Genomic DNA, 12,988 nt, shown 5'->3' with positions numbered 1-12,988 from the left:
TGGCAGGTGGGGGGCCTTCCCGTGGCCCCATCGTGGATCGTGTGACGTTGAAGCGGGCGAGAACCAGAAGCCCACGGCGTTTGGTCCGCCACGATCGTGAGGTGGGCGGCGGGCACGTCGCGGGCGTGGGCCGCGGTGGCGTGGTCACGCGGGCAGCGGAGAGGAGATCACAAGTCACAGATCAGGAGGCTGGAGCGGGGATTCAGGAGAGGTCAAACGGTGCGGCATGCCTGCGTGTGCGTCAGCCAGAGCCAGGTGTCTTTGCGCTGGAAGTGGACGTGCGTGCGACGTGCCGCGCTTGTCCGCTTGGCTTGGGTCTTGTTTAGTTCCGAAAAGTGAAAAGTTTTCGGTACGGTAGCACTTTCGTTTGTTTGTGACAAATATTATTCAATTATGGAGTAACTAGGATCAAAAGATTCGTCTCGTGATTTACAGCTAAACTGTGTAATTAGTTTTTGTTTTCGTCTATATTTAATGTTTCATGCATATGCCACAAGATTCGATGTGACGGAAAATCTTAAAAACTTTTTGGTTTTAGTGTGAACTAAACAAGGCCTTGCTTCGGGAGTCGGGAGTCGGGACTCGGGGGTCGGGATTGGCCTGCGCGGCTGTCCGTTCCCGGAAACCCAACTGGCCAGTTCGTTCCTACAGGGAAAACAAGAATGGCATTTCGGGGTTTGTATAAGCCTTTAGTTCTTAAAAAAAAATTAAAATTTTTAGATTTTTTATTATATCAAATCTTACTATACATGCATAGATCATTAAATATAAATAAAAAATAACTAATTATATAGTTTATCTGTAATTTGCGAATCTTTTAAGTCTAGTTAGTCCATGATTTGACAATATTTGTCAAATACTCCATCCGTCCAAAAAAACGTTTTTTATTTTAAGACATCTTATTTGACCACCCATCTTATTCAAAATTTTTTATCTAAATATTATCTTTTTTATTATGACTTAATTTATTGTTAAGCATACTTTAATAATTGTTTATTTATTTTATAATTTGTAGAATTTTTTTAATAAAACGAACGATTAAATACAATGTTTGAAAGCTAAAAACATTATTTTTTATAACAAAGAGAGTACAAACGAAAATGATATATTGTTTGTTTTACTAAAAATTTTGGAACCCTTGGCTGTCGTGTGCCTTTTTCGTTCCAGGATCCGACATCGACCGCTTTCAGAGTTCGGAACTGGAGCACGTGAGTATCCCAAGTTGTCGCTCTTTTTTTTTATCCGGCCACGATGTTTGGATTTTCGGACTGCTTTTCCCAGCTTTTGCTCCCCGAGGCCCTAAAACTGAATCGAGCTGATTGTACCCTCAAAGAACTGGATTATTTTTGCCTTTTTGCAGCCTGCCGGCGGAGGGGGTGTGGCTGATTTCGTTTCCCCTCTAATGTTTCGGTGCAGGTTCCATGTTGTTTTCCGTTTCTCGGCGCTACTAGCGTCCGGACGTCCGGATCAACGGGTCCGTCCGGACGCACCTAAAATCTGTCCGCCTCTCACACGGAACGCACGCCCCCGCCTCCTCGCCCCCCCTCCCCCCCCCCAAATAGAGCGGAGCAAAGCAGAGCGGGACTAGAGGGAGCCGCGGAGCAGAGCAAAATAGAGCGGGTTGGGAGGGAAGGTGAAGTAGAGCAAAGCAGGATAGGAGGGAGTCAAGCCGCATCGAAGAATAAGGCAAGCACACGTCCATTCCGCCATCACACCCTGCCGTCCATCGAACGTCATTCCATCGCGTTGCTCCATTCCCCCACCATGCCCCACTAGGTGCGTTGCATCCTCATATGGAACAAATTCTACTGCAATATCAGAAAAAACGACTATAACAACGGAACAAAAGCTACTGCAACACAAGATGCAAGAACAAAAAAAAAGAAACTAATGCAACAAAGGAACATTGCTTGTTGCAACACTATAACAAAGACTAGTGCAACACAAAATAGAACAAAAAAAGCAAATGCAAAATGAGAACAACATCAAGAAAAAAGATTAATGCAACAAAAAAAATTACTTATTGCAACAGAAAAAAACGAAACTGCAACAACAAAAGGGCAAATGCGAGATGCAACATCAAAAATAGAGTAACGAAACAAAGAAAATTATTTGTTGCAATAGCAAAACAACACTACTGCAACAACAAAAACAAAAAAGAAATGCCAGATGCAACATCACAAAAAAAAACTAGTGCAACAAAAAAAATTGCTTGTTAAAACAGAAAAACAAGCCTACTGCAAACAGGCAAACAGAGCTCGACGAAACTCTAGCCCCCACGACGTCCCTCAGATCTAGATCCAAAAGAGGAGGAGGAGGAGGAGAAGAATGAGAAGGAGGAGGAGACCTCAGATCTAGATGAGGGGGTGAAAGAGGGGGAGAGGGACGGCTCAGATCTAGATCTACCTCGCCGGAAGCTGCCACCGCCATCCTCCTCTCTGGCTGCATGGAGGTCACGGAGGTAGGGAGTGAGGGAGCAGTGACTCGCCGGAACCCGTCGCCGTCGACCTCCTCCCCAGTGGCATGGAGGTCACAGATGGGAGAGAGGAATGGAAGGAGGAAGAGAGCGCGAACAGACAAGGCGGCAGCGAGCTAGATATGAGTATGGCAACCGTCTCGAAGAGCAGCAGTGAGAGCAGCGGTGAGCGCAGCGGCGTGGAGAAGCGGAGAGGGGGAGCGAGCGAGCAGTAGAAAGTGGATGCGGGGTTCACACAGTCGAAATAGCGAAGCAACAGATAATAAAGAGGTGGGCGCAGTCGGGTTCGTGGAGTCGGAAGTCCGTCCGTCCGGACGGACGCTCGAGAAGGAGCCTTACCGTTTCCTCTTGCATCATCTTGCTTGAATTTATCTATCGAATTTATCAATTATTTAATAATATTTCTTTAACAATAAAATAACAAACAGTACTTATCAATAATATCTCCCGAATATGTAGGCTCTACTTGTTAGTTATAATTTTTATTTCTTTCATTTTCTTTTTCTGTCCCCTTGGTTCTCTTTCTCGAGACACGACCATAGGCCATGACCAGGTCCATGACCATGGTGGGGGGCTACTTAAAAAGAAAAAAATAGTTCATCTCCTCTAATATGACGGCTTTATGTAGATGAGAAGTGAGATTGGGTAACTGTTAGAGATGCTTTTAAAGACGAATCTAGCATCAAGAGAGAGTGGATCAAACCTGTTACCATTACTCAAAGCATGAGACCCTCTTAAGCCCCCTAAATTAATATCCATCAAAGCTTGAAAAGAGAGGTAAGAGATAGAAGGTAAAAAGGCTCTCTTAACTTTCTCTTAACTTTTACTATTTCTAGATCTGTCACGAGTGAGGTTTGATATAGCTCGGCAATAATGACGTCTGCAACATATTTAGAGTGATGTTACTTTTCTTTGTAAGCATGTGTTGTGTGTGACCTAGAGGCTTTTGTTTTTTGCAAAAGAAAATCGGAGCTGCTCATCCTTTGAGGTCGGCAATAATGACCGGTGATGGATTGCGTCATTTTGAGTTGGCTATTTCAGCCATGTTATTGTCACTGTTAGGTTTTTTTGGTTGGTTACCTTTAATTGACTATACAAGTTTAAGTTTTTTGAACCTGATTTTTCTTATAGAATGGAGTAACCATTTTATATCCCAAATGAAAGATAGAGCTGTACATTAAGATATTTTTTTAAAAAAAATCCTTTGGCATGCCTCAAATTGCAATATGCACAGCCTTAGGGGCCAGTGTGAGGCGAACCGAACAGTTGAGATAGAACCAAAGTTTGATTAATCTAGGCATCGGTTTTGAGGGATTCACATATGGCTCCTTGGCCAATCAGCTAGGTGCTCTGTACACAGGAGAAGAAAGGACCATGTGCATGTATATAGGCCTTGTTCAGTTCGCAAAAATTTTTGGAAAATGATACTGTAGCACTTTCGTTTTTATTTAACAAACATTGTTCAATTATGGAGTAACTAGACTTAAAAGATTCATCTCACGATTTACAGATGAAATGTGCAATTAGTTTTTGTTTTTATATATATTTAATGCACCATGCATATGTTGCAAGATTCTATGTGATGGAGAATCTTGAAAATTTTTAAAAACTAAACAAGACCATAATATTTTATTGACTTGGGGCGACATGTAAAGTGCGCTTTTGAATCTGACACTCACGGTTCACAGTCCCAGTGTGCACGATTCGTTTCTGTCCTAACACTGGAAGTGCTCTCTAAGCATTGTTCAAGCTAGTGAGAGTCTTCACTCTGCAGTTTTGCAGCTTGCGTAAAACGTTGGTCATGTCTCACGAGAATGCGACCATGAAAGTGATGCCTGGGCCGCTGGTCGCCTGGCAATGACCATGTTTTCTTTTTCCTTCTTTTTTTGCCATATGGTGGGTCAATACCAGCGGGTTAACCGTCACCTGTCAGGCTGTGAGAATACAGTGACGCCACGTTGACATATGCAAAGCAGATCATAACAACCTCCGTCTCTCCGAAGACCTCTTGTGTCCACGTAAACAGGTAAACTGGTAAACCCCTTTTCCTCCCTTTCCGGATCTGCAGCGCGCGGCTGCGTTAAGCCGTTGACTTTTCAGAAAGGGAGCCGGCCATTCTTTTTTGTCTGGAAGATTGATTGCTTCCAATTAATCTGATTCGCAGCGCCACGTGACGAGGGCGAGCCACACGTACAGGTACAGCTCACATCCTTGGACGGTGAGATGTACAGATACGGCAGACGATTTATAATTATCTACTCCGTCGATCTCCGTTCTTGCAATGCTTGGCCATCAGCAGCACACGACTCATTGTTTTTTTTGGCACTCACAATGTAGACTCTATCATAGAGTCTAAAGTTATTTATTATCTCGAACAATGTGGATTTGAAGTCTTATTTTTTCTACCTCTTTCTTCAATAAATACGGTGCCACATCAGTAAAATGCCATAAATAATATGTAATTAATTGTTTTGGACTCTGTGATAGAGTCTTGCATTGGGAGTGTCATTAGATGATGCGGACTGCTGTTTAATGCTGCTGCCTTGATGTGGCTGGCCACCAGTGGCCATTACTAAGGCCTTGTTTACTTCCACCCAAAATCTCAAAATTTTTCAAGATTTCCCGTCACATCGAATCTTTAAACATATGCATAGAGTATTAAATATAGATAAAAATAAAAACTAATTGCACAGTTTGGTCGAAATTGACGAGACGAATCTTTTGAGCCTGGTTAATCCATGATTGGACAATAATTACCACAAACAAACGAAAGTGCTACAGTATTACGAAACTTTTTCGTTGAGGAACTAAACAAGGCCTAACTCCGTGCATGCGTTTCCTTTTCCCTGCCTGAAGACGCTGCGCTGAAGCATCTTTTTTCCATTTGCCAAGAAAATACAACTAGTAGTACTCAAGAATCGTATACGATGATTGCTTCATATATAACAAATTAAGGACGATTACACCAGCAGCATCTTTTTCCGTGGCCCAGGAAAATCATCACCAGCTCCAAAATTCCTCGATGCTAAACTAAGTAAGAGGAGATTAAACCAGCAGCGGCATTATATCCCTGTGGCACTACAACACATCCAACACATCCAACACCAACGGAATCCGTTTTGTAGCTTGGTTTGGTCATGCCAGGCCAGGCCTATGGGCTATTATCGATGGCGACCAGATGTCAAAAACTGCGATATTTCGATAGCCATCAGATTTGGAGATGTCAAAAGCAAGCATTTTTTTTTTTGTCATTGCTAATGCTAGCCGGCGACCATCATTGGCTTGCACGCCACAGCTTTCTTGAACTCGCCGTCTCATAATGTGTCAGCAGGACACCAGGCCTTGATCTCAACTTCTTGTCACCATCGCGAGCTCGCACGCCAAACAATGGGCTGGCCTATGGTGGGCCCGGGCCCCGGCTGTGAGATCTCGGAGCAGGCCGCGGCATGGGAGCAACGAGCGATTTTTTGCCAATATATATATATGATTTGATATCTCAGTGGAATAATCGGTAATCATTCTGCGAGGATTTCTCTGTCGCTGGGAGATCGATCGTGACACTTCTCCCTTCTCCCTTTTTTTTTTCCCCTTTTTCTTATTATGTCGATCGTGACACTTCTTCTATTGGATTTTGAGATACTAGATACTTTGAACCATCGCTTCTTGTAGGATTTCCCCGTGAGCCTCGGTGAGTTTTCTTTCACCTGTAATTCTGTATATATCCGGATTCTGTGGTTTTGCTTCACGATATTTTCATCAAAATCACCCATCCTCGTATATATACCCGGCAAGCTTAGCGCCTGTCGGATCGGATGTCGGCCTCGAAGGTCGACGCGCAGGCCGGCCATTTGTGAAGGCGCCAATCGTCGGTCCTTGTCGAGTCGAGTCAACAGCGACAGCCTCTGTAGACTTGCTCAGGCCTTGTTTAGATCCAAAAATTTTCAAGATTTCTCATCACATCGAATCTTGTGGTATATGTATAGTGTATTAAATATATATGAAAACAAAAACTAATTATACCGTTTATCTGTAAATTGCGAGACGAATCTTTTAAGCCTAGTTACTCCAAAATTGGATAATATTTGTCAAATAAAAACGAAAGTGCTACGGTGCCAAAAACCTAAAGTTTTTGCAAACTAAACAAGGCCTCAGTGTACAAGGTGAAATGGCAGCGTCGCACAGCCATATTCTAAATTGTATTGATTTATTATAAAAAATACTATTCATTCGTTAAAAATGTACTGTTGAAATAATAGAAAGGATAAGGCCTTGGATGACCGGACTGTGTGCATATATATAGGCTCTGTTATATCTAGCTAAAATTATTTTAGCTACTTTTGGATGATTAATAGAACTAAATTATTTTAGTTTCTTTTAGTCAATGTGTTTAAAACTTTAGCTACTAAAGTGACTAAAGTTTAGCTAGCTAAAATTTAGCAAGAGGAACTAAACAGGACCATAGATGATACATATAGATAAATGATTATGTGCTCATAAGATAGAGTATACGTGTGTGCCTTCATATATTTAATATAGATGTTTGCATATGTACCGGCAGGCATAGGACTATATGAGTGTTTGCGTATGTATCGGGTTTTGAAGAGAGAAAAAAACAACGAGAAGGAGAAATCCTATCCCGTCAGGACGACGAGCGTGGGGGCTGCCGGGCAGGGGCTGGTTGTTTTCCTTTTTTTTTTTTGCTTTTTTTTTTGTGAGAAAACCGCGTTAGGCCGCTAGCCCGCTGCACATGCGTGCTGGGCTATAATCTCGTATCGTCTTCAGGAAGGAGAAGGCCTGTTAAAGGCCCAAGAAGGTAGTAGTCCTAATCTGATCGCCACCGGCCTCCGGCTCTCCCCTCCAGCGCCAGCCGCCGTGCGCTCTCCCTCTCCCTCTCCCTCTGCCTGCGACGACTGGCTGGGCTACCGCCGCCGCTCTCCCTCTCCCTACGCCAGGTGCCGACGCCTTTGCCGATCTCTTCGCCGGCGAAGAGCACCCACCACCAGGTATTCCCGCCCTCCTCCTCTTCCCTGTCTGCTGTGCGAAACTGAGATCCCAAACTCTTAAATCTATCTGGCTATTCGATTGATCCCTACTTACTTCTAACCCTTTGCGAAAATCATCGGGCGTAGATGTGTACACCATGACCCTTTGCTAGATCCGCCCCCCTGATCTGAACTAACAGAGCTACGATCTGCAGGGAGATGGGCCTGTGGACATTGCTGGAGGGTTTTTTGCTTCTTGCAAATGCGTTGGCGATATTGAACGAAGACCGCTTCCTTGCTCCGAGGGGATGGAGCATGTCTGAAGTGTCAGGGAATGGGCAAACGAAGTCGCTGAAGGGCCAGATCGTGGGGCTTATCTATGCTACGCAATTTCTGAGGATGCCCTTAATTGCTCTCAACGTTCTTATCATCGTTGTGAAATTGGTGTCTGGCTGAGTTTGTCATGGATTGGTTATCTGTTCCACCTTTATGTAAAAGTTAAGAGATCCCAAAGTTAATTGTACTCAAGGTTGCTGTCAATATGTTGTTCCTGTTGACTCTAATGTGGGATTCTGTTATTGTCGTGGTAAATTAATTTGATCAGAAAATGGATGTCAATGTTCATAGTATCAGAGTATCTGTTGTGTACCAGTGTTATCAATTTGTTGTTGTGTACTAGTGTTATCTATTTGTTCGAAGCAGGCACTTTGTGGGGCATCCTTCTTTTGTATGTTATGAATTCAAGACATATTTGTTGCTTCCTTGTATGTTTTGTGATTGCTTCCTCACCATTATATGCTTATAGTGCTGTCTCATGGTTGGGTACCGCTTCTGGCTAGAGGCATTTGTCTCATGCCTGAGGTTAATTGCTGATGCAAACCATTGCTGATCCCTTTGTTTGGAAATTATTCTTGCTCCAATCTGGTGTGAGTGGTGTCAATGACAGATGGTGTCTCCACTTAATCACCGACTGTGATTCACACCAGATGCTGGCAGTACCTTTTTCAATACTTAGATGGTTGCTAAGCCTTTTTTAGCTTGTGCAGAGAAATTATTGTTTACAGTTCTCTGACTGCATCATGGATCTGAATCTACTCCATCTAACTGCAGTTGTCTCAACGAGGAAAAAACAGTATCCTGATAACTGTAAGACATAATCTGCTGCCCCCTTTCTCTCTTCTTCCTGTCCAGGACAGAGACATGGTAGTGGATCAGATCATCTCATGGCTGGTCAAGTCTCTAGCCCTGTAGAGTATAAGGCATAGGCCATACTTGTACTAGTAGAAGTACACCAGCAGTATGGCTGGTACTAGAGTAGTTGTTGGCTGATTTCAGCCTTGTACCCTAGGTGTATGTAGTTGGTAGAGCTGTACCTTAGAAGGTACATGTAATGGTGTATATAAACCAGTCCAATGCAATGGAACCAGCAGCAAGTTCATTGCCACTCATTCAGTTCCAGTTTCAGTTCAAGTCTGAAACTGTGTGTGTGCTGTGTGTGTGTGTGCAGTAGTAGCTCAGGGCTTTTCTTCTACCTTGGAGCAGGGGAGAAGGAGAGGGGAGGAGAGCAGGTGCTGCTCACCTCGGTGCAGGGTTGCTGTGCCAACAAGTGGTATCAGAGCCGTACAAGCCGTAGCTTGGTCCCCTGACCAGCGATGGCGGAGAGTGCGGGCCGGAATGGTGGCGGGGAAGGTGGTGAGCGACAGCTCCAGCCGGCGCCACCGCAGGTGGAGGTGCGCGTGGTGAAGGAGTTCGGTGGCAGCGGCTCCTGGCCCATGCTCACCCGCACCAACTACGGTGAGTGGGCGACGCAGATGAAGTGGAAGCTTCGCGCGCGCAAGTGGTGGCGGGCGATCGAGGAGGATGACCGCACCGAGGACGCCCAGGTGGGAGTCATGGAGGCGCTCATGGCCTCGACGCCAGCAGAGTACCATGAGGCGCTGGGCGCCAAGGACACCGCGAAGCAGGCGTGGGAGATGCTGGAGTCCCTGCGCATTGGCTCGGATCGAGCCAAGAGGGCGAGGATTCAGCAGCTGCGCAGGGAGTTGAACGACATCAAGTTCAAGCCCGCGGAATCGGTGGAGGATTTCACCCTTCGCCTCCAGTCCTTGGCCACGCAACTGGCCACCTACGGCAAGAAGGTGGACGACGAGGACCTCGTCACCAAGCTGCTGTGCACCGTGCCGGCAAGATACTCGCAGCTCGCCATGTCCATCGAGACCATGTTGGACATCTCCACGCTGTCTCTGGAGGACGTGGCCGGGCGGCTGCGGGTAGCAGAGAGCCGCACCACTCCGGCTCCGGAGAAGGAGAAGCCCAAGCTCCTGCTGACCGAGGAGGAGTGGTCAGCACGCATGAAGGAGAAGAGGCGGTCCGGGGAAGGCTCCAGCCGTGGTGGCGGCGATCGTGGCGGTGGCAAGCAGCAGAGCAAGGGGCCGGCAGACAAGAAGAAGGGGAAGAAGAAGTTCACCGACAGGAATGCCTGCCGCAAGTGCGGCAAGGTTGGGCACTGGGCGCGGGAGTGCCCGGAGCGCAAGGAGAAGAAGGATGAGGCGCACCTAGCTCAGGACGACAGCGACGGCGATCACGCACTCCTGATGGGGGTGTACTGCGCGGAGCAGAGCGGTAGAGGAGAAGTGTTGGAGGCGGAGCAGAGTCCTGCGCCGCTGGCTATCCATCGCTTTGATGAGCCGCGAGCGCAGGTCCATCTTGGAGTCGCCGGAGATGAGTCCGAGCAGAGGTGGTACCTGGATTCCGGCGCGAGCAATCACATGACAGGCTGCCGCGCCGCCTTCTCCGAGCTGGACGAGAAGCATGCCGGGAGCGTCCGGTTCGGGGACGGCTCTCGGGTGGAGATTCGCGGACGAGGGACGGTGCTGTTCAGGTGCAAGAACGGGGAACACCGAGCGCTCTCGGAGGTCTACTACATCCCCGAACTCCGGTCGAGCATCATCAGCTTGGGACAGCTGGACGAGCACGGCGCGGAGGTGCTCATCCGCGGCGGCGTGCTCCGGATCAGGGACCAGGACGGTCGGCTCCTGGCAAAGGTAAAGCGATCACGCAACCGACTTTACCTCCTTGATTTGAAGATCGAGCAACCAGTGTGCCTAGCAGCAGCATGCACGGAGAAGCCATGGTTATGGCATGGCCGGTTCGGCCATCTCAACTTCGATGCGCTGGGCCGGCTCGGGAAGATGGTGGACGGCCTACCAGAGATTAGGCACGCAGGCGAGCTCTGCGACAGCTGCCTGGCAGGGAAGCAGAGGCGGCTGCCGTTCCCCAAGGCAGCCAAGCGTCGCGCAGAGGAGCTGCTCGAGCTGGTCCATGGGGACCTCTGCGGACCAATCACGCCGGCGACCCACGGCGGGCGGAGGTACTTCCTCCTGCTCGTAGACGATTGCAGCCGCTACATGTGGCTGCAGCTTCTAACGAGCAAGGCCGAGGCAGCGGACGCCATCAGGCGCTTTAAGGCGCGGGTGGAGGTGGAGTCCGGGAAGAAGCTGAAGGTGCTGAGGACAGACCGCGGCGGCGAGTTCACGGCGATAGAGTTCGCCACCTACTGCGCCGAGGAGGGGGTGGGGCGCCATCTCACTGCGCCCTATTCCCCTCAGCAGAACGGCGTGGTGGAACGCCGGAACCAGACCATCGTTGGGATGGCGCGATCGATGATGAAGGCGAAGAAGATGCCGGGAGCATTCTGGGGCGAGGCAGTGAGCACGGCTGTCTTCATCCTCAACCGGGCTCCCACCAAGGCGCTGAAAGGACAGACTCCGTTCGAGGCATGGCATGGGCGCAAGCCTAATGTCTCGTTCATGCGCACATTCGGCTGCATTGGCCATGTGCGCACCATCAAGCCAGGGCTTCACAAGCTGGAAGATAGGAGCACCAAGGCAGTGTTCCTTGGCTACGAGGATGGGTCCAAGGCCTACAGGCTCTACGATCCGGCTGGCGGGAAGGTGATGGTCTCCCGAGATGTCGTCTTCGATGAAGCGGCTGCCTGGAGGTGGGAGGAGGAGACCGTTTTGGGGGAAGCTTCAGAAGGCGATGGCATCAACGACTCCTTCGACGTCGAACACCTGGTGATTCAGGGCCATGGCGCAGCGGCTGAGCAGTCACCAGAGCCTGCAGCCGGGAGAGGTGTCGAGTCACCTGTTGCAGCAGAGGAGCCACCCAGTCCAGGTAGGACTGGGCACCTGGATACGCCCGGGCCGGCCTGGAAAGAGTTCCCTGGCTCACCCGAGCAGCGGACACCAGCTGCGGCCACCGTGGAGTACGCCTCGCCACCCTCCAACGTCTCAGACTTCGTGGATGCTTTCCATGAAGGGGAGGAGGTGCGGTTCCGGCGGGTGGACAACGTGGTCGGGGAGGCAGCCGTGCCAGGACTGGCCGATCGGCTGCTCGACTACGGCGCCCACACTTTGCTCTTGATGAGCGCAGAGGAGCCGGGCACGTTTGCAGCTGCGGAGCGCGATGGAGCATGGCGGCGTGCGATGCTCGAGGAGATGAAGTCCATTGAGGACAACCGCACCTGGGAGCTTGTCGATCCACCGGCGGGATGCCGACCGATCGGGCTCAAATGGGTGTACAAGGTCAAGCGCGACGAGCGGGGCGCCATCGTGAAGCACAAGGCACGGCTCGTCGCCCGCGGATTCGTGCAGCGGGAAGGAGTTGACTTCGAGGAGGTCTTCGCACCAGTAGCGCGCATGGAGTCGGTGCGACTCCTGCTTGCGCTCGCGGCAGCCAAGGACTGGCAGGTCCACCACCTCGACGTCAAGTCTGCCTTCCTCAATGGCGACTTGGCGGAGGTGGTCTTCGTCAAGCAACCGCCAGGATTCGTGCAGGCGGGGCAGGAGCAGAAAGTGCTGCGGCTTCGGAAGGCGCTGTATGGGCTGCGTCAAGCTCCACGCGCCTGGAATGCCAAGCTCGACGCCACCATGACGGAGCTTGGATTCACACGATGCGCCAGCGAGCATGCTCTGTACACCCGACGACGGGGGAAGGAGCACCTCATCGTCGGGGTGTACGTCGATGATTTGATCATCACCGGCGCGCGGGCAAGCGACATCGCTCGGTTCAAGGAGGAGATGGCCAGCCAGTTCAAGATGAGTGATCTCGGATCGCTGTCTTACTACCTCGGGATTGAGGTGAGGCAGGGGGCAGACTCCATCAAGCTTGGTCAGCGGGCGTACGCGCTCAAGCTACTGGAAAGGGCTGGCATGGTAGGCTGCAAGCGAGTGGCTACACCGATGGAGGAGCGCGTGAAGCTCTCCAAACAGAGCACGGCGGAGAAGGTGGATGCCACCTTGTACCGGAGCATCGTCGGTGGTTTGAGGTGGCTCACGCATACCTGGCCGGACATTGCGTTCGCCGTCGGCTATGTGAGTCGCTTCATGGAGGATCCGCGGGAAGATCACTGGGCGGCAGTGAAGCGCTTGCTGCGTTACGTCCAGGGGTCAGCGGAGATGGGGCTCATCTTCCCCAAGCACGGCGGGCTTCGGCTGTCTGTCTTCAGCGAGGCGCCACCCAGGACAGG

At 49.6% G+C, this 12,988-nt stretch overlaps 1 protein-coding gene across 1 annotated transcript; it reads left to right on the top strand.

Moving 5' to 3' along the window:
* On the top strand, nucleotides 7,296-8,219 carry LOC8063332 (protein transport protein yos1). Its single transcript, XM_021454716.1, has 2 exons — nucleotides 7,296-7,479; nucleotides 7,674-8,219. The coding sequence occupies exon 2, from the start codon at nucleotides 7,678-7,680 to the stop codon at nucleotides 7,912-7,914; it is 237 nt and encodes a 78-aa protein (XP_021310391.1). The 5' UTR covers nucleotides 7,296-7,479; nucleotides 7,674-7,677; the 3' UTR covers nucleotides 7,915-8,219.

This window comes from Sorghum bicolor, chromosome 2, assembly GCF_000003195.3.
Source record: "Sorghum bicolor cultivar BTx623 chromosome 2, Sorghum_bicolor_NCBIv3, whole genome shotgun sequence".
NCBI lineage: Eukaryota > Viridiplantae > Streptophyta > Magnoliopsida > Poales > Poaceae > Sorghum > Sorghum bicolor.
This window is presented reverse-complemented; position numbering and strand designations above follow the sequence as displayed.